General features: G+C 38.4%; 1 protein-coding gene across 1 annotated transcript in view; it reads left to right on the forward strand.

Moving 5' to 3' along the window:
- Positions 1-23,213, forward strand: part of Scamp (secretory carrier membrane protein) — a 52,017-nt gene that overhangs the window by 17,655 nt on the left and 11,149 nt on the right. Inside the window, exons 4-6 of the mRNA XM_067136726.2 lie at positions 12,429-12,507; positions 13,021-13,149; positions 14,321-14,477. Of these exons, the coding sequence (XP_066992827.1) occupies positions 12,429-12,507; positions 13,021-13,149; positions 14,321-14,477 (365 nt within the window). The remainder of the gene's footprint in view (positions 1-12,428; positions 12,508-13,020; positions 13,150-14,320; positions 14,478-23,213) is intronic.

Below are 23,213 nucleotides of genomic sequence, written 5' to 3' on the forward strand. Positions count from 1 at the left end.
ATTACTTGTATCTTTTTAAATTAGTTCTGTTTTAAGCATAATAAAGGTACTATTTTAAGATGGTTTTTTGAGAAGAAGAAAATTCTATGAAATTTCACCTAAGCAATGTTATGTAGCTGAAGATGTTCCTGAGGAATGAAACATGTTCTACAAATTACTAATTTGTCTAAGGCAAATATATAGTACAAACAGGTGCAAGTTTACTTTTATTGATTTAATGCAAATAAGATTTGGTACAGGAAATGAAGCTGATTTCTTACAAAATCTACCATAAAGCAAACAAAGTATTCTCATGAGTTCTGTAAGATGGCTCTACAAAACTTCAAACACAACCTAGTTGACATAGGAGTACTGAAAGTTCAAAAGGTGTTCATGTCGAGTGGGACTCTTCATTGGAGCAGATTGCTAATATTTCAATGTTGAGTCCCACTCAACAGTGGAGCGCAAAGTGTTAAAAATTGAGAAATGTCCTAATTTTTACTGAACGAAGTTGAGTAAGTTTTTGTGTATAACATTGTTTATTTCTATTTATCACTTAAAGTCTCTCAAAACAAGAAGGCTGAGCTTTTATTACATGGTTGGTATCCAGTTCTGTAAGGTTGGGCTAGTTCTGTCTGTAAGGAGACATATGTTGCTTTGGACTACAATATCCATGCAGTGTGAAAAGTCGTGTCCTTGTAGTTCAGATTCCACATAAAACTAGAGGTTCCACTGTTATCACAATATCAACCGTCTTAAAACTACAGGTTTGCTTGCTTGGTATTTCAGTAGTAGTAATAATAGCAGAGTTTCAACACTCTTCTTCCGGAGCACAAACAAAGTTCACACTATTGTGAATGTTCATGCGCCAATCAATCAAGCAAATAAGAGAGACCCAGAAGGAACAGATAAATTCTGGGAAGATCTTGAAGACATTCTCTGTAAGATCCCAGACAAACACACGATTATACTTGAGGATTTTAGTGCACAGCTAGGTAAAAAGAGAAAGTTCCAAAACATTATCGGAAACTATCCGGCACACCAGGGAACAAACTGCAACGGAGAGGGGCTTGGGGAGCTATGTAAGGCCTTCCAAGTTGGTTATGAAATCTTCAGCTTTCAAACACCTGTCCAGGAAGCAGAAGACTTGGACATTTCCGAATCTCAATCTTGGGGAGTTTCAAATTGATCACATTGCAGTCTCCTGTAAAGCTCAAAGAGAGATATAGAATATGAAGGTTCTAAGGAATGCCAATCTAGATTCAGATCACTATCCAAAATCAAAGTTAAACTGATTCCGAGAAACACCAGAAAGGTTCACTTGAAGAAGATGCAGTTGATTTGATACTGAAAAACTATGCTCATGTCCAGAATTTATGAAGAAATTAGAATCCTTGAATCTCCAGAACTGGGGAGAGCTATAATATACCTTTGTTACAACAGCGAAGGAAACAGTCCCACTGATGAAGTCAAAAAAACATGCTTGGTGGATTGATGAATGTGACTCAGTGGTAAATCAAATACAACTCGCCTGGCAAAAATAGAATTTGGAAAAGAACCAACATAACTTGGAAAACTTCATGAATGAGAGACAATGTGCAGCAAAAATTATTCGCATTGTAAAACGTGCCTATAACAAGAATCAATTATCACGGATTGAACAAGACTTCCAGAGGAACAACACACGGGACTTTTACAGAACCTTCAAACGCAATCTATACAAGTATAATCCAAGAAGCTTACAGTTAAAAAATTGGATGGGAAACTAGCTTACAATGACGACAGATAATTGCCAGATTCTAGCAAAGTACTTTGAATCTCTTCTCAGTTGTGAAATTCCAGTATCCACTTTCTCATTTGAAGATAACATACACGTCTGCCCAGATTCATCCCCTCCAACGAAAAAAGAAATCAAACAGATTATCCAATCCTTTAAGAATAACAAGGTGCCAGGTGAGGACTCAATAACTGCTGAATTGTGGAAGTTTGCTGGTCACAAAATGATTGATAAATTCACTGACATCATCAACAAGATTTGGGAAACCGAGGAACTTCCACATGACTGGACTTCTGCCTTGATTCAAGCACTGCATAAGAAAGGGGACAAAACGAATACTAACAATTACCGTGGCATTTCCTTTCTATTGTTATCTTACAAAATTATCTCTAGATTAGGACAGAACGACAACTTGATCCACAACTGGGAGAGTACCAAGCAGGGTTTAGGAAAGAGCGCTCATGTGCTGAGCAAATTATGAATCTGAAATCTATCCTTCCTTACCTGAAACTAAGGAACAAGAAATTTCTGGTGACCTTTGTAGACTTAAAGAAGGCCTATGACTCGATACATAGAATCACTCTCAAGTCTTAAGGGGATTTGGCTTGGATAACAAAACCAGGGCAATCATCGGACCCTAGCTAACACAACCTCCAGAGTTAAGTTCAGAGGAGAAATTTCAGACGCTTTTAAGACAGGAATTAGGCTGGGATATGAGCTCTCGCCTCTGCTCTTCAATTACGTCCTTGAAAAAGTCATCCGTGAGTGTCGCAAAGAAATTAACGTTGGGCTCTAAAATGGTGTGTGATTGGGTTACAAGAACATGAACCTTTTAGTTGATTGCCTAGCTTTTGCAGATGATCTAGCAATTTTTTCTGATTCTTTGGATATGGCTACAAGGCAAATTAATCACCTCAAGACACAGGCAGAAAAAGCAGGCCACCAGATGTCTTTGGAGAAAACACAATTCATAACTAACATCAAGCCAGCACCGAGAGAGCTAAAGGTGAACCAGGGGGAAATCAAACGGACCGATAAGTTTCGCTTTCGCATCGCGCATGAATAAAATAGAAATAGCTTATCAACTGTCCAAAGACGTTTACAACAAAAAGTCCATATCTTGAATGCAAAACTTAAGGCATTACTGCACTGTCATGCGACTAGAGGCTTTGTATGCAGCAGAATGCCTTGCTATGAACAAGAAAGACCTGATAGAAAAATTGGAAATTCAAGAAACAAAGAAGAATCTTAAGGAAAATTCTTGGCCCAATTAAAGATAAAGATAAATATGGATATCGGCATAACCATGAGCTGAATACTCATGTCCAGAAGATCTCTGATGGCCTGCAGAGAAGGAGAATTGCATTTTATGGCCACTTACTAAGAATGAAACCCACATGATTATCGAACCAGATCTTTACCTATTTTAAAGATAATAAGGCCCAGCCAACTTGGTTCAAGGAGGTGGAAAGGAATCTATAGGAGATGGGGATCTGGGGATCACTTATGAAGATATACAAGAACGCAACCCACTCAGGAGGAAACTAAAAGACCACCAGGGTTTACAGGAAAGGCCAATTTTGAAGATGGGGAAGATGTGGACAAAGGAAAGAAAAGAGCAACACAGGCAACGAATGAAGGGGCACTGGGTAAAGATCAAAGCGCAGAGAAGACAGCTGAAATAATGTGGTCCTTAGTAGACCAATAATAATAATAATAATAATAATAATTCATGTAGTAATGAACTCCTGAAGTTTGTGCAGTTTCTTCTCCATACATTAATAACCTTCTCACTTATGAATGCCTAGTGGATCAAAAAGTACAACAGGTTGTGCATTAACTCTGTAGAATGTATTGTTATATTTATGTGGCTCCCAAGCCACATGGGTGTAGAGGGAAACGAGTTAGCTGATAAGGCTGCCAAGGAGGCTGTTACATTGCCCCTGTTGCCTTACAGGGTTCCAGCCAGTGATATTCGCTCTCAGCAGAGACATTTGGTTGTGTCCTGTTGGGAGATGGAGTGGCAGGCCATCCCTCTCCCAAATAAGCTGAGAGCGATAAAAGGAACTACGAAGGTATGGAAGGCTTCGCTTCGGGCTTCTTGGAGAGAAGCAGTGGTATTATGTTGTCTTCGGATCGGTCACGGCATAGTAACGCATTCCTACCTACTGAAGGGTGAACTCCCCCCCCCCAGGTGTCTACTTGCGGCGGTCATCTATCCGTGGTACACATCCTTATGGAGTACGAGGACCAGTCTGTTCTGCGGCGTAGTCTAAAACTCCCGAGTGCCATTTCCCTCATCCTACGAGATGACGAGCAGTCAACAGACCTTGTCATCCGTTTTATGAGGGATAGTAGCCTTTTTTTATCGTGTGTAAAAGTGTTTTCTGTTCGTGTATTTTTGTTAACTACGCTTTTATCCCATTGACTCTATTTTAGTTTGTGTTTATGTATTTTAACGTGTTATGTTAACTTCTAACTTGAATGATTTATATTTCTGCATTTCAAGGCAATGCCTTATTCCATTGTAATCTTTATTGTCTCTAATTTTAAAAGAAAGTAAGGCATTGTGAATTATATCCATTGAATATTTTAATTTCATAATCATCTTTTATCATAATTTGTTTTAAATTCTAGTCAGTGGATATATTTTAAAATTTTAATTATCATGTCTCTCCATTCCGTCTCATACCATTAGGGGCCGGTGACCTAGCTGTTAGGCTTCTTTAAACAGCAAACATCATCATCATGTATTGTTAATATAAAATTCAATTTTTGAAAATTAACCTGCTATCAGTATTTTATTATATTGTTAATAGGAATGATCTCTTGGTGAAGAGCAAACAAGCTTGTAGTTTAAAATGACTGTTGATGTAGTGATCATAACCATGGGACCTCCAGTGTTATGTGGAATTCAAATCACAGGAATCTGACTTTTAATTTCATAATTCCACATGCATTGGCCAACATTCAAACCGTCCTGGTTTGCCACTCGGCTATCATGTCCCCTGGGTGAGAAAGAGATTAACTGAAAAGTGCAGCTAAATTATAGGCTACATTGTAAAATTATTGAAGCAATTTAAGAAGTGGAATATTGTGTAGGAGGGATACTGACTGGAGGGTGATTCGGGATTTAAATGAGACTATGGAAGTAGGTATGTGGGAAACTGGGAGTGAGATTTCTAGATCCAAATGGGTGGATAGGAGATAGGGATCTGTGCTCAGATGCCCTTTAATTGGTACGTATAAGTTAGGAAATTTGTTTGGAAGGGTAATAGGGAGGTACATTCAGGGAAATGGGGTGGTCTAGGGAGTAGTGATAAGGGTACAAGGATCTGAAGGTCAAGTAGGGATGACATAAAAATGTTAGTGGTGTATTGTAAAGGATGGATTAGAATTAAGTAATTTTATAGATACGAGGTACATACTTACAGATATTGGAATAGGAGTTGAATCATGGCTGAAAAATGATATAATGGATGCAGAAATTTTCTCTAGGAGCTGGAGTGTGTATCGTAGAGATAGGATAGGAATGGTAGGAGGGGGGAGTATTCATTCTGGTTAAAGAAAAATTTGTAAGCTACGAAAAAGTTACAGATCACAAACATGAAGTTCTAGGTGTAAGGCTCCTTTCTAAAGATACGAGGGCAGATCAGAAAATAAGTTGCACTTCCCTAAGTTATGGCCATTTATTACACCACCTATATAACAGCAACACGACTATAACGACATACACTGTAACGTCATTTTTCCACATAGTTTCCGAGAGACTCCCAACATTTCTGTGAACGCATAACCAACTTGTCGATGCCGGATGCATAGAAATTTCCTCCGGCGTTCCGCAACCACTCGGAGACAGCGGCCTTCACCTCCTCATCGGTCTGGAAACGTCGACCACCGAGCTCCATTTTGAGCTTACCGAACAGATGAACGTCACATGGCGCTAGGTCGGGACTAGGGTGGATGTTGCCAGACCTCCCACTTGAAACGCTGCAGCAGTTCTCTCGTTTGGCGGGCCTTATGAGGTGTTGCGGTATCGTGCAACAAATCACACCGGCGCTCAATTTTCCCCGGCGGTTCTCTTTAATTGCTTTACGCAACCGGTGCAACGTTTGACAATACGACGCCGCGTTGATCGTCGTTCCTTTCGGCATGAATTCCACGTGCAGCAAAGCCTCCATGTCAAAGAACACTGTCGCCATAACCTTACCCATTCCATTGATGTTCGCTTCGTTTCGAGGGTGAAGTGGTGGACACACGTTTCGTCGCCTGTGATGATTCGCCGCAGAAACCCGTTGCCGTCTGTGGCATAGCCTTGCAAAAATGCCAGGGAGGGTTGGAAACGTTGTCTCTTGTGCTCATTGGTGAGAAGACGTGGGACCCATCTTTGACACAGCTTACGATATCCAAGGTCCTCTTAAACAATGGCGAACATACTGCCATATGGCATGTTCAGCTGCGTCGCGATTTCTCTCGGTTTAATGCGCCGGTTCTGTCTAATGATCACATTCACACTGTTGACCTTTGCACGGGTCCTGGACGTTGCGGGCCTGCCTTCGCGATGGTTGTCCGTGATATCCAAGTGTCCGGCTTCGAATTGCTGACACCACTTTACGATACCTTGCCGGGAAATGGCCCGCTCCCCATACACAGCACTAATTTCACGATAAATGTCCGTGCAATTCTTCCTTTTGGCCCATAGGAATCGGATTGTCGCACGTACCTCATATTTGGAGTGAACGTCCAGTTGATGCACCATTGCATTTGGCCGCTATTCACACAATACTAGACAAGACACCACAGCGACCTGCCTAACAGACGTGTGGGCAGTGTCTGTCCCTTTCTCCGCTGTGCCCATGTTTGCGACACACAGCGCGCTGCTGCGGCGCATTAGTGCAACTAACCTTCTGATCCACCTACGTAATAGGCAACTTGATGTCTTTGGAGTGTTTAGACCAGGAAAGGGTAGCGCTGACGCTGATTCAGAATTATTTGATAAGATAATCAGCGATGTGGGAAACAACATGGAAAGGAATGTGATTGTAGCGGGAGATCTGAATTTACCAAATGTGAATTGGGAAAGTAATGCAAACGACAGGAAGCAAGACCAACAATTGGCAAATAAACATATGGAAGGACAGCTGATTCAGAAAGTGATTGAACCAACTAGAGGGAAAAATATCCTGGATGTGGTGCTGGTAAAACCAGATGAGCTCTATAGAGAAACCGAAGTAATAGATAGTATTAGTGATCATGAAGCTGTTTTTGTCGTAGTTAAAAATAAATGTGATAGAAAAGAAGGTCTTAAAAGTAGGACTATTAGGCAGTACCATATGGCTTTATCAGCCTTACCGGTGGAGTGCAACTGACAGATGAGCTCTATAGAGAAACCGAAGTGATAGATTCTGTGGAGTGCAACTGACAGATGAGTTCTATAGAGAAACCGAAGTAATAGATTCTGTCAGTTGCACTCCACCGGTAAGGTTGTTTTACATTGCGTGCAAGGTTCTATTGGTTCCTACTTGAATTAGGAGTATTCCTTATAGCACAGAAAGATTTTATTATATTAAAGAATGTCGAACAGTTCTATCAACATTTAACCTCTGTTGTGGATTTATTGGACATCATGCAAGAAAGATTCCCTCTGCATCAATGTTGAACTTTATATCTTCTAGAACTCAGTGGAAGCATTTGGATTTCACTTTAAAACCGGCATATTACGATTTTAAATGTGCAATTTTAGAATATTCATCAACAGAGCTCATTTTATTCAATTTTACAATAATTGTATGATAAATATTCATATAGTTCAATTATACGTGACATAACTCTAAAGATTTTGTCACTGATAAACATAACATTGTTACATCTATAACAGTTCATAGATTCACCATTTTATGTGCATCATTCCATCATATACTTTGAAATTCATTCTTTTATATTTCATTCCACCGTGTAATTCTGTTTTAAGACTTTGGCATATGCATATGTATCATGACTAGGCTGATGACCCATACAGGGTCGAAACTAGTACCTCGTACTTATTGTAATGTTTTTGTAAACATCGCAATTTATGTAAAGTATTGAGTAGGTGGATTAAACTTTGTATTTATTTTATATGTAATCTTAATTCAATACGGAACCAATAATGAAGTTTATAACCTTGAAGTATGTAAAGATTGTTGGTTACAAGGTTAATGTCCAGATAGAGAAGGTGGCTAATGCTAAAGAAGTATTAAAATTTACATATGTAAACAATGAAATTTACAGTAAGATATTAAAGTTGAAAACTAGGAAAGTGGCTGGAATTGATAAGATTTCAGGGGATATACTAATGAAAATGGGTTGGGATATAGTACCAAATCTGAAGTACCTATTTGATTATTGTTTGCATGAAGGAGCTATACCAAATGAATGGAGAGTTGTTATAGAAGCCCTTGTGTATAAAGGAAAGGGTGCTAGACATAAAGCTGAAAATTACAAGCCGATTTTGGCTTGCAATGCATGGGAAAGCATTCTTTCTGATTATATTAGGCATGTTTGCAAAATTAATAACTGGTTCGATAGAAGGCGTATTTATGAAAGATTCTACTGAAGCTCAACTTGTAGGATTCCAGCAAGATATAGCCTATATCTTGGATTCAGGAGGTCAAATGGACTGTACCACGATTAACCTGTCTAAAGCATGTGATAGGGTGGATCATGGGAGATTACTGACAAAAATGAGTGCAATTGGACTAGACGAAAGAGTGACTGAATGGGTTGTTATATTTCTAGAAAATAGAACTCGGAGAATTAGAGTAGGCAAAGCTTTATCTGACCTTGTAATAATTAAGAGGGGAATTCCTCAAGGCAGTACTATTGGACCTTTATGTTTTCTTATATATATAAATGATATGAGTAAAGAAGTGGAATCAGAGATAAGGCTTTTTGCAGATGTTATTCTGTATAGAGTAATAAATAAGTTAAAAGATTGTGAGCAACTGCAAAATGACCTCTAATGTTGTAAGATGGACAGCAGGCAGTTGTGAGTTATAAGTCAGGTTGTGAATTTCACAAATTGGAAAAGTCCTGTCAGTTTTAATTACTGCGTTGATGGGGGTGAAAGTTATTTTGGGGATCATTGTAAGTATCTAGGTGTTAATATAAGGAAATATCTTTATTGGGGTAATCACATAAATGGGATTGTAAATAAAAGGTACAGATCTCTGCATATGGTTATGAGGGTGTTTAGGGATTGTAGTAAGGATGTAAAGGAGAGGGCATATAGTCTCTTGTAAGATCCCAACTAGAGTATGGTTCCAGTGTGTGGGACCTTCATCAGGATTGCTTGATTCAAGAACTGGAAAAAATCCAAAGAAAAGCAGCTAGATTTGTTCTGTATGATTTCCAACAAAAGAGTAGCATTACAAAAATGTTACCAAGTTTGGGCTGCAAGACTTGGGAGAAAGATGATGAGCTGTTCGACTAAGTGGTCTGTTAAGAACTAGTGTTAGGTTTAATGGTCCACCCAATCGATACACTTCATTTTACAAGTGAAAACTGTTTAATTTAAACTGTATCAATACGGATCTATATGACGGTTTGTAAATTGTAAGTGGTTCCGAGCTGTCAGTGGAGAAATGGCATGGAATGACATTAGTAGACGAGTAAGTTTGAGCGGTGTCTTTAAAAGTAGGAAAGATCACAATATGAAGATAAAGTTGGAATTCAAGAGGACAAATTGGGGCAAATATTCGTTTATAGTAAGGGCAGTTAGGGAATGGAATAACTTACCAAGGAAGATGTTCAATAAATTTCCAATTTCTTTGCAATCATTTAAGAAAAGGCTAGGAAATCTGTCACCTGGGTGACTGCCCTAAATGCAGATCAGTATTGATTGATTGAAGTACTAGACTGTCCGCGGTGACATCACGATCCGTAACTGCGATAACTGCAAAGGAAATCCCTAAACCTTTTCTCAATTTTGTTTATAGAACATTTAGTGCAAAAGTTGTGTCCTGATTTCTGAACCTCCTTTCCTGGTTTTACCCTGCTTTCTCCAGCTTGAGCCCTAGTTTTTAGCTTTTTGATTTCGTAACCGTAGTATGGCCTAAAATTAACGTTACCATGCTGTTCATGGCTTGCTGTCCCAAAACACTCTTGAGCAATAATGTGTTATGGTTAGAAATCCTCAATGCAGACAGTGCAAGAATATCACACACACAGAAGAATGTAAATTACACTTGTGTATTATTTTTTCATCAAAGTGAGAGGAGAGAAACTGCGAGAAGAGCTAGCTGACTGTTCATATAATTTATAATTTTGTGTGGTTATTGCTAGTTTGGCACACCCTCCAATGAAGGTGAGTGGCATCTACCGTATGGGTAACTGCGAGTTACTGTGGTGGAGGATAGTGTGACGTGTGACTTGCAGGGATATTGGGAACAGCACAAATGCCCTGTTCCTGAGCCAAGGGGATGAACCATTTAAGATTACAAACCCAGATATGATGCATAGGGGTATATGCTTAAATTATTCACGAACAAGTTGTCTATTTTAAATGTCCTCTTGGACCTCTCTTTCATATGCACTTCCATAATTTGCTTTGAATTCCTTTCTTCGGTTGCCCATTTATTATGTCCAAATGTCTGAATCAGATTAATTGAACGCAATAGTTCAGATACTACTCTATGGAGGAAAGTGTGTTGCCTACCCTTAGGGGAGTGCATTCATTTTTGCATTGAAGTGTAAATGCATGATTTATATGGATATATTTTTATTATAGACAGTTTATTCAGTATGTAAGGTACTAAGCACCTTTGTCCCCGTTGTAACTTACACCCTGGCAACGTACTTCTACATCTGTTACCTTGAGGTCATCCCTTTGCTTTTCTTACGCTCTGTGTCGATGTACATAATTTTTCTGTCCACTTTTATTGTCCGCTGAAGCTGGTTCATGTACACATTTTCCTGTGGTGAATTACTTTTTTCTAGGAAAGCCAAGGTAGACCAGGACTTATTTCCTTTAATTCCCACTGAAACATAGGGTATCCACGAAGCTGTGCCATCTCTTGCTATTGCTTGCCATCCTTTTAACCTCTCTCCAGCTCTTTTCCTGTTGTTGACCTTCATCCTTGACAGAATGTCTCCACGACTGTTTAGACTTTCTCATTGTCTGAGCACCTGGGGGATTTCAATTAAGTATTTGTTTCTCAGTGACACTGTCTGCTTTCCTGAGTGTGTCTATATTCTTTTTTTTTTTATTTCTTCTGATGCACATGTCCATAGTACTAATTAATTTGTCATATACTGGGCAGTATATATTTAGTATCCTTCTGAGACACCTATTTGTAAAAATCTGTAATCTATTTTTGATTTGTGATTTTCTAGGCTTCTGATCCATATAACAAAACTGGCTTGAAATTGCTCCTGAACATTTTCTGCTTAGTTTTTGTGGTTATTATTTTGTTTTTCCAGATAAGATACAGCTGAACAAAGACCCCATTTGCTTTCTGGGTATGTTATTTTACATCTTCTTCTGCCCCTCTATCCTTTGTAACAATGGTTCCTAAACAGGTAAAACACTCCACATCTTTTAGGGCTTCCTTTTCCAGCTGGATAGGTTCTTGTATTCTGGCAGTTAATCTCATTGTATTCATTTTTTGTTTCTTGAGCATTAGACTAACATTTTCTGAGTCTTTCACCAGATCTTCTGATCTTTGTATGACATCTTTGTATGATTCTGTTAATAAGCACATGTCATAAGTCCAGATCTTCTAATCTGTTTGTGCGGCCCCACTGTATACCTCTTTTTCCTTCAGTGCCTTTCTTCATTACAGCATCTGTGGCCAGAAGAAGGATAAGAAGTGACAGGATTTAACCTTGTTTTTAATGCAGTTTCTATGTTGACAGGCGCCATTACTTCTCGGTTGTGAGTAACTTGGCTTGTATATTGATAATAAAATTCTTGTATTATACTTATCTTCTGTAGTAGGCTATACCCTCCACATTCTTTCTCTTGTTATCAAATCAAAGACAGCCTAGTATTCCACTCAGTACATTGTTCTATAATTATTCTTAATGTACAAATCTGATTTATACAGGATCTGGGGCTGATGACCTTCGATGTTAGGCCCCTTTAAACAACACAAGCATCATCATCATCATCATCATCACCATCATCATGTACAGGATCTATTGGAATAAAATCCTGCTTGTTCTCATCTAATACTAGCTTCCACATTATCTTTGTTTTACTGTAATCCTGGTAAATATTCTACTTGGAACCAACAATAATGTGATTCCTATCCATGGCAGACCAGGAGGCTGATGATGCCTATGTGTATAATAATTGTTATAAGTAGGAATTGAAGGATGAAAGGTAGATAGTAGTAAATAACCTCTTGGTATTTCATTTGTCTAAACCACATCTGTGAAAATATATTTGTTAAATTTTCTGCACACTGATTGTCAGTAAAATGTCTGTTTATAGTAAGCATACTAGAAAATAATCTTGTGCTTAACCATTCATAGATTGAATAAACAATTCTAAGTTAATAGATTCCTAAAGAATCGTAGTAAATATCATTCTTTCAACAGGGAACTTCTTAATGGGAATAGAAGATAGTTTTTTGTATTTGTATCTTTTGTTGTACCTACTTTATTTTGATTGGCAACTTTATTTTTTCAGCGACGTCAAGAAGAGCTGGAGAGAAAAGCACAGGATTTGGCGAGGCGGGAGGAAGAGCTTAAAAATGCTCCATATAATGGTATGGTTGTTTTATTTCCAGTTACTTAATTTTATTGTTGAAACTTGATTACTGAGGAAAGAACCTTGTGGTAGGGAAACAAGGAAATTATTCAGATTTTTGTGCTTGTAGAGAAGAAGACCCTTAACATTTGTCTTCTTGATTTGTTGTTTTGCATTGATATAAGGCATGATGGCTCTATTCAGTCCGTTGGTAAGTTTCATATTTACCGTATATTTTCAATTTCTTTTTTATTGTGGTTTTCATGGCCTGGATATCAGATACAATCTTCTGGGTTAAGTTATCTGATGAAAGTGACTACTTGAAATTCTGTTGTTTTACAATGTGCAATGCATTTTGTGATCTCCAGAAACCATGATATTGCTAAAATTGTCACTATAATCTTTTTCAAAAAAGTTAAGAATTTCATTTAATTTTTTCTTAATAGCTTAAACTCATTTATCTCTAATTAGTATCTAAGTTGGCACCAATTCAGTGGAAACACACACTATGAATTTTTTCTTTTTCTTTCAGCAAGAAGAAACAATTGGCCCCCGTTACCTGAACAGTGCTGTTTTCAACCCTGTTTCTATCAGGATTTCAATGTAGACATCCCTCTAGAGTTTCAGAAAATCGTGCGATATCTTTATTACCTCTGGATGTGTATGTATTACAATTTCTTATATTTAGAATGTGAGAATGAGAGTATTGTTGTGTCCTGTTCCTTTAAAAAGATAGCCAAATGTGCATGAGCATGAAGTTCCTCCCTTTACCAACTGTATTGAAATAATTCTTAGTCCATGCCACTATTTCGATTCTTTTAGTGGCTGCACTGACTACACTGATTGAAGTCCTCCATGAAGAACTTGATTTGGAAAATGGCAACGACTGCCATAATGAATTTGTCAGTAATTTGCTTATTTTCCATACTTAAGATTGCTGTCTTAGGTGGTAAAAATCTATAGCTATTCCTGTAGATGAATGGAATCAGATATTCAAAGATTCTGTGATATTGCTTTGTATCTTTCTGTATATATTAATTATACTGACATGGTGTTAGTTCAGTGTCACTAATTTCCCACCAATTCAGCTGTATTTGAAATTCTGATCAGTGTGAAATTTTCAAAGTCTCACCCCCCCTATGATTCAGATTGCATAGTATGTATAGGTAATGAGTCAAATTGGTGAGAAGGCATAATTTGACAAACTTCTACTGAAGAAATCAGGTTGGTAGAAGTGTGGTAGGTGAAGACAAATATGACAAACAGATTAGTGTAGATGTAGGTTTCAGTAATTATGTATACTAATGAAAATGTTAGCTCAGGATAGTACAGTATGAAGAGCTGCATCAAACATGTCTATTTTCAGATCCAAACATTCTCTTTTTGATTCATGAATGTTTGTCACATCTAGTGACAGGATTGTCAAAACAAATTTTCAGCTTATACTAGGTATTTCTTAGTTCACTAGCCACCCTTGTTGACTTAATTTTAGGCTAGTTCCAGTTCATAATTCAGATTGACAGTTCCTTGTGAGATCAGTCAGTATTTCACTGGTGAAAATAGCACGGTATGGTTGAAAATTCAGGTGCATACATGGGTTTTTTTCCCTCACTAGTGTTTGGTTGTGTTTGTGTGTCTGCTGCATTCATTCCATCCTGTGTATCATTTTTGGTACTAGATTCATGGAAGTGCTCCATAAAGAACTTGATTTGGAAAATGGCAACGATTGTTGTTTAATAAATACCTATGTACTAATTCAAAATTGTGTGTGGTGTGATTTTGTTAACTTTTATTGTATTTATAAGACATTTATTTTGTCCGTCTTGTTACAGTTCATGCTTGCATTATGGTCTTGAACGTGTTTGGAGGGATGCTCCTTATGTTTACTCATTCTGAGTTTACAACATTTGGTTTAGGAATCCTGTACCTTCTTCTCTTCACACCATTCTCCTTCTTATGTTGGTACAGGCCAGCCTACAAAGCATTCAGGTATGATGCTAATCAGTATGTAGTTTCTATCAGTTGTAATCTGTCTTATCAGATATATATTGGTACTTTGGCCTGATGAGTGAATTGTTTATAGAGTTCTTTATCAATAGTTCAGAGTGGTAATATGAAGTCAGTACAATTAAATTGAACCTTGGATAATATTCTTGATAAATCATCATCATCTCCCCATATCCAGATGCAGCTGGGTTGGGGCAAATATGGTTTCTCTCTATTTTAGTCTGACCTTCCTCCACTTCTCATCCATCTCCATAACAGTCCTATGCCATTCTTAACAAAGACCATGAGCTGAGTTTTCCTTGGCCTCTTTCCTTTTGTTTGCATTTCCATGCGTCTTGGCATTCTTTCTTTATTCATTTAAATATACTTCACCGAGTGAGTAGGTGTGTGGTTTGGGTCGGGTAGTTGTCAGCTTGCATTCAGCATATAGAGGGTAGGAACTGCACTGTCATCAGCCCTGGAGATGTTTTTCTGTGGCTTCTCATTTTACACCAGGCAAATGCTGGGGGCAATACCTTAAGGCCACGGCCGCTTCCTTCCCACTGCTAGCCTGTTCCCTATCTCATCGTTGCCATAAGACCTACCTGTGCATCAGTGTGACATAAAGCAGATAGTAAAAAGAAAGTTTTAAAACTTTTTTGCATCCTGCGTGTACACTAGACATACACAGAATCAATCAGGGCACTCCCAGATGGAGGTACAGTGAGTTTCTATCATCGGTTGGCCAGCAGGTGCGCCCAGCTTGTCTGCCTCCCGTTGACTCATCACTTCTCATTACACAGTGCAGCGACAGCACGGGAATGCCTGCACTTCGCAATTCAGGTCTGTGCTTAGAATGTGTATTAAGTGTTGATCTGTTGCTCCAGCTGTTCTCGAGTTTTGAAGTGTTATTTCGGGGTATAATTCTCATAATGCCTCCACATGTGTAGACGATAGAGGAAAGAAAGAGCTAAGCTAAGGTACTGTTCCAACAGGATTATCAGTATTACAAGTTAGGCTACTACAAGTTACTGAAGTTAAATAACAAACTGTATACTATGGCCCAGTTTCTTCACCGAATGTTTAGGAGACTTAACACATAATTTTAAAAAATGGCCATCTCATCAAGAATTGTTAACTCTGACAAATTGTTAAAACTTATGTTAAATTAACGGGGCAGCAGCCCTGTGTTAAACCTCTTAACAGCTGCTAAAATATAAAAATGGAGGCATGTAGAAGACTTAAGTGAAGCTTTACAGCTGTATGAAGACTATTTATAAACTGAAGAAGGCAAAGGACGACCCATACTAAACTACTTTTAGAGTTGTCAGAAGAAAGATTTCTACAGAGATGTCTAATTACCAAAGCCATATTGAACAAGGTACTAAAAGAAATTGAAAATAGGTTAGGTTATTCAACAGATTGAAACTTATCAGTTTCTCTCGTGCACCAGTTGCTTATAGTTTTTACAAGGAGAGGTCAGACCCTGTGTCCAATCGATTCCAACGAGCTTAATGTACCTGTTGGGGGACACTCTACAGTAATTCGTGTATAAGGATTCGTTAAGGGTTATGAATTTCATGTTTTTGGTTCGTATTGAACTGAGAATAACATATGAATAATAACACAGTAAAGGTTTCCACCTATTCAATACTAATATGTATTTACAATGCACTCACCTGTACCATACTAACATTTCTCATTTCATTACCACACTTCACTTTATAAATTCTAAATTCATATGATTCTTACCGTTAAAATAATATGTTTTAGGATTCGACAAGAGTTGTTTATGCTTTAATATGGCTGATGATGACCCCTAGGTGGGTCGAAACTAGTTCCATGTAATTTAAAATATTGTAAATACATATTAGTATTGAATAGGTGGAAACCTTTACTGTGTTATTATTCATATGTTAAGGATTCGTTATCGAAAAAATTGAGAACAAATGTCATGAGTCAGGATCTGCTTCGGACCAAGTAGAAGTGATAGAACACTAAAAGGCGAACACATTTTATTTAAACATGTCAGGTCCACAACCAAATAATTTCCGAAAAATTGATGAATCCCTCGATTCCAATACAACACATATATACTTGGAGAGTTGCGATACAGTCAAGTGACTATAATCTATTAGCTTCATAGTCCGTATTGATAGTTCAAGCACATGGTGTAAAATAGAGTATTGATTAGGTGGAGAACTCATCCGTCATACTTGTGTACAGTCAAGTGAGGTGGTGGCTGAGTGGTCACCGTACTTGTCTACGAACCACGACGATGCGAGTTCAAATCTCGCCATAGCCATATTTTTTATAGACCTACAAATTATTATTTGAGGGAACGTGAAGGTAAAAATGCAAATAAAAATATTAGGCAAACTGCAGTGAACTGTATTTTCTACCTCCAATGAATATATTGTACCTGTCCAAGGCTTCAGTACATAGACAAAATATCATGGCTCATAAAAACGATATTAGAATGGAGCACCTCCGATGAGCTTCGAACTCAGCTCGGTGTCGAAGTCCCCTACTACAATAATATGCTGGCTAAATCGGTACAACATTTACGGGTCCATTGGACCGTCCGGTGGGGCGATAGTCTTCTAATAATTTCCATATTAGAAGAATTTTAATTATGAGAGGAATACTAATTCATTACTAATGAGAAGATAAACTATACAGTAGAACCTCGATTATACGTTCCCGGAAACTACGTTTTCGCGTATTATCCGTTCAAATTACGTGGTCCCGCAAGCATCCTAATTAATTCACGTTGTAAAAATCCTGCATTATCCGTTCCTCGAAGAAACGATTTCCCATATCAACCGTTCAGAAATTTCAGTCCCATCAACGCTAAATCCTCGAACGCATTTTTCAAGAAACTGTATCTCACGAAAGGACGGCTACGGCATACTTGCGGATTTTAGTGTTAACGTCCAGTCATTGCAGTAATTTGAGGAAGCAGAAAAGCGATCGGTGGTGAACTTGCATAAGGGACCATCTTAGCATCACATTCGGGTGGTATTGTTTAGAGAATCAAAATCATAAAGCAGAGAGTGTCCACAAGAATTGGAAGGAGACAGAGTGAATTTCGACAGCTCTACTTAAGACGGAGCGAGTTTCATCAAATGTTCGTGCTTGCAAAGCGTCTACATTATGTCTAGGGTTAGATGTTTACTTTTTTTTTTTCCGAGCGTATCGCCGAACAGGTTTTCGGCACTTCCCTCAGGGTACTGTATAGTCACTGAGATTTCAGGCAGGAATGTAAACTGCTCCTTCGTAAGTAACACAAATTTCGTATTTAATATTATCGCATATGATTCCGTTATCGAGACCAGAACAGTTGTTGCACCTTACATACATAAAGCCATGGGAGGTTTTGGGATTGCCTATTACTGTTTTGGTCCCAGTGTAAGACTAGGAATTTCACGTTATTGTGTTAAAATGTTCAAACCGCAGTCGTTTTATTTGCGCACGTTACATGTAAAAACTTTGCATCATTTCGCACTCGTACAGACTAGGACAGCGAGCGCACTTTCCAGCTCAGCTCAAGGTCGCGAATAACCGTAAATTCGGAAGTTTTGATGACATTTTTTTTTTTCTCTTCATCCAATTTAATCGTAATTAGTGATGGACATAACTGAATATAATGTATTCGAAAACTTGAGAATCGATATTTACATTAGAAACAATATTCTCAAGTTCAACATAACCATTAAAAGTCGCTGTAGGCCGTAGGCCTAATTTGCGCGGTACAAGATTTCCACAAACTGACTACGAACAGTATACCGGTGACCAAATTACAATGGAAGATTTAAAGAAAAAGGGATTTCTCAATCATGTTGGGCGCTTTTGTATCCAGTGTGCTTTATTTTATTAGATTAGAGAATTTAAAAATACTTCTGGTCGATTGTTTGGCTTGATGTTATTAGGTTTTTCGAACAGTTTGACCGATCAAAGTTGCTGAACTGAAAGAAGTTTTCAGAGGAAACTGATGAGGTTTTCCCGATAAAACTGAATGTAAAGTTTCGAGACTTTTAAGTCGCGTACCGGTAATTAATGTTTGAAAGCGGCCCTGCGGTCGAACTTGCCTGCCTCTCACCCGGAGGACCCAGGTTCGACTCCCGGCCTGGTCAGGCATTTTTACCTGGATATGACGGCTGGTTCCAGGTTCACTCATTCTGTGAGTACCTTTAATTGAAGCGCTATCTAATGGTGAGATGGCGACCCAGGTCTAGAGAGCCTGGAATAACGGCTGAGAGTATTCGTCACATTGACCATGCGTCACTTCGTAATCTGCAGGCCTTCGGACCGAGCAGCGGTCGCTTGGCAGGCGGAAGGCCCATTGGGGCTGTAGTTTGGTTTGGTTTAGGGGTGTTTGTGAGATAAGTATACATGTTGTGATGTTTAGCCAAATTGTTCATGGTTCATTCATTCCCGGATTTTCCGTTTTCCCGTGTTGTACGTTTTTTTCGGTGGTCCCTCCAAAAACGGAGAATTGAGGTTCCACTGTATATTTTATCACAACTTTACTATACTAGTGAAACGCATCTTATTCACACGGTTAGAAACAATATGATATTCAGATCGACCTTGATGCTTTGAATGTCTTGGTAGTCTCTTTCTACACCTCATTCTACATTCAATTATTTCAGTCTTAAAGAGGCGTTTCCTCTTGGATTATTTACACTTTACACTTACACTTATCACATTGCGCATTGCCTATCACAATTATACATATTTAATTAGTACGAGCATACCCTTCTATGATTCTGTTTATCTGTCAATAATTAATATATTAAAAATGTATCAAGTTACAGTACCCTAACATCCGATGAACTGAAGTGAATTGTAGGTTTCTACGAATACATTTCCAAATACAGTAGAAGTCCGCTATAGCGAGTACGGCGTATAACGAGAACCCCGTTATAGCGGTAACTTTTGTCCGTCCCTTCAAAATTCCTATATTAAACTGTGTTTTATTCTTCGGTTACAGCGAGAACCCTATCACTGACGCATCTGTTATTACGAGCGATTATGCGCGCTCGATTTTTCCGTTGTCGATATTCATACACCCAGTCATTATACTGCATGCTATCGATCATCTTCGATATCGTATCGTTTTCTCGCTATGCTCACCAGCAAGCTCTCTCGTCGACATTCGAAGGCAATGTCGGAGTCGATTGGTAATATCCATCGACTGCTCTTACGCGAGGAAAATGAAAGAGGAGAACATGTTTTCGTAATAAATGCGTAAATAACGTGTCCGAAAACTGTTGTTAACTCGTTAAAGATAAACGCTGAATAAACGATCGCTTAATTTTAATGTTAAATACCGCAATTAAGTAAGAAGTGCGTCATTAATTACGAGGTTAGTTTATATTTTCTCGCGTGCGTTAAATTACGGAAAGGCTATTATCATGTAAATTTATAGCAAGAAGGTTATAATTTTTCTACTTCCGCTTGAAGTATGTTTTCATCATACATATAGTACAGAGAAGTTAGGATATGTGACACTACTTACTTGAATAACAAAACTGAAACGTTTGCCACAAAATACGATGGATCATCTTTGGTACGGTATAGTTTTCGCGCTATGTGCATTTGCGAGCTCTCTCGTCAACATTCGAAGGTGACATTGGAGTCGATTAGTAATACCCGTCGACTGCTGTTCTCAAAAGAAAATTCGAAATCCAAATGAAAGAGGATGACACTTTTTCGTAATAAATGCGTAAATAACATGGCCGGTAGCTGTTGTTACTCGTTAAAAATAAAGGCTGAAGTAAACGATCTCTTAATTTTAATTGAGGTATACAGTATACTGAAATTAAGTAAGAAAGTTATAAACCTCAAGATATGGCAGAGTACCGGTACCTACATCACAGATTTCAGAGGATAGTTTATATTTTCTCGCATCTAGTTAAATTTCGGAAAGCTATTCCTATGTCAATTTTTAGCGAGGGTTTTATCATTTCTCTATATGCGTTTCAAATAGTTTTTCGTGGTACATATAGGGTTAGGTTAGATGATGCCGTTTGTAGAAGAAAACTGAAATGTTTGCCACAGAGGCCTCTGGAGTGATACTTTTTTTCTCCGAATCCAAGAGGAGATTTTTTTCTTCAGAATCTCATGTGAAAAATCAAGGGTCTTTCTGCATTCGCGGCCTGATAGTAACGAACACCACTGGCAACTACCGCAGTAACCACGCTGTTTCTTTTCACCCCCGCACCTGCGCACACAAAATTCGTTGACAATAAACGACCACCTCTTTATCATACATTGCTAGCCATGGCGACCTGTCGTACAGAGCCTATGTGTAACGTCACTGGATCTCGGGAAATAGTGAAGAGAAAATGACATTCTATTATCCTCTACAAATACGTTTCTCAAATCTGCAGAATGGCATCAAAATATGCAAGCCTTCGAATTCTTAGAAAGGGCACGGGTACACAGTAGCAGAGCTATAACGCGTCTGCTTACCTTTGACGCTTAGTAAAATTAAGTTCTATAGACAGCAGGAATGTTTTCGTGATGTTCGTCGTATTGTAAAAATACGTGGTACAAGTATTGCCGGCAAATATTCAACGGGTTCTCGTCGATGTTATGATGCCAATTTTAACTTAATGGCTATTAAACACTCAGAAATGTATAATAATTGTGCAGCCACAAGAAAATACGGCATAGGCCTAACTAAAGCCAATATTCGGCGTTACCGTGAATACAAAGATAACTTGAAAATGCGTACTGCACAAAAAATGCATTCAGTGGCCCGCATGGGCGGAATTGCCATACCGCGGCGCAATAAACTCGCTCGTTGGCTTTCAAAGTCCGCGATTAAGACCTATACGTCGCTAGCCGCTGAAGTTGGCCGAATCTGGCAAGCAAGACGTGCGTGTAGTGACAGCCAGTTATATCTGACGCTGAGTGAAAGTAACAGTTTTATAGTAAGCAAGAATATTTTCCTGATGGATCGTAGTCGTATTGTAGAGACGCGTGGAATGTGTATTGCCGGCAAATTTTCAACGAGTTCTCTTTGATATTATGATGCCAATTTTAAGTTAATGGTTATTAAACCCGCTGAAATAAAGCATAATTTTACAGCCCCAAAAATACGGCATAACTAAAGCCAATGTTCGGCGTCTACAGTCAAGTGCGTACTGTATAAGAAAGACATTCATATGATTTTACAAAGCACTTTTAAAACCTGATTGAAATTTTTTGAAGGAAAAAGTGGGGGGGGGGGCTCGTCTTTGATTCGTAGAAATACCGTAATATTTATTTCTTCAGAATGCAATAAATCACACACTTTCACGTCGTATCGGATTTCGAAAAACAACAAACAAGTAAGCCGCAGTGTGGATATTATCTGCGAAAACCCAAATTTTGATCAAACTGATTGCCATTTCATACTGAATTTAATGAGTATGGGGGTTTTCCCGACTTTTACAAGAAATCGGATATTACGACAATCCGCTATAACGAGTAAATTTTTCGCCGTTATGAATTCTCGTTATAACGGACTTCTACTGTATTTGAAGGTCGTAGTATCATGTCATATCCGTTAATTAATCATTGTCGAATATGCAATATAATACACACGCATCTTTCAGTGGGATTTTAGCAAATACACAACATGAAATTATGTAAAATTATATACGACGATCTAATTGTGTGAACGAAACATAGAGCGACTTCAAACATCCAATATCTCATGAATATACAATTTTACACTTCTTGTAATAAATAGACAAAAGCATATGCACTTGAAATACACTAGATGAAGTTGCAGATGGTTCAGTCTGTCTGTCGGTGGTAACAGTGAGCACCAACTTTCACTGTATCCAGGGAATTGAACCCGGGATATCCTGAGACATGGGATATGTTAGCCTTGAAACCCTATACGGTTTAAATGGTTAAAGAAGAAACTGGTGGGATCGCTTATCTCATGACGCTGGAGTTTAATCAGCGGTGTTAATAAATAAACGATAGCTTGGAATCATTGTTTCGAGGGAAATACGACAGCTACTACTTTCTTTGCCCTTCACAAACATAGCGAGCACTCGGTGCGTCTCTTCCTTGCCAGATATCTTAAATCACAGCCAGCTGTGGCCTGGTTCACTTCCAAGCATAACGGACCATCTCTGTGGGTCCCTTCAGACTCTGTTTCTTTGCAGCAAAATACATCATTCCTTTCCTGGCTGCTATCAACAACTTATTACACCTTGGCTCTACCTCTGGCCTTAATTATCTTATTTACGGCGCGGCATGCACTTCATGCCTACCAATTTAACTGGAAGGGAACTTCATTTACATTTCACAATGCAACGTCCGGGCTACAGCCTGCACAGTAAGCTGTCCCTCTCCCCTTGATACTCCGAAACAAGCCAATTTAAAGATGAATCTGCCACATGGGTCAATTTAATCCAAGCATTCACGAGCTAGACAAGTGCACACATATATACCCCAATGTCGTCTCCTTGTGTTGGTTCTGATATCTTTAATTCTAGATAGGAGGTTTTCCTGTCCCACTGTATGAAGTATCAAATCGATAAATTGGGAGATCTCTGGATGACTCCTATTAGCTAATGAATCGATGGTGATCAGAGTAATTTATACAGAATATTTACGCCCTTTTAATTTACGTCGCTTCACACTTAATTCATCTAAGGTCCTAAAACTTACGCACTACAAAATCCTTACAAAGACAACAGAAATGAAATATGGTTGTCCCAACCATGA

Source organism: Anabrus simplex, chromosome 1 (genome assembly GCF_040414725.1).
Source record: "Anabrus simplex isolate iqAnaSimp1 chromosome 1, ASM4041472v1, whole genome shotgun sequence".
NCBI classification, from domain to species: Eukaryota; Metazoa; Arthropoda; class Insecta; order Orthoptera; family Tettigoniidae; genus Anabrus; species Anabrus simplex.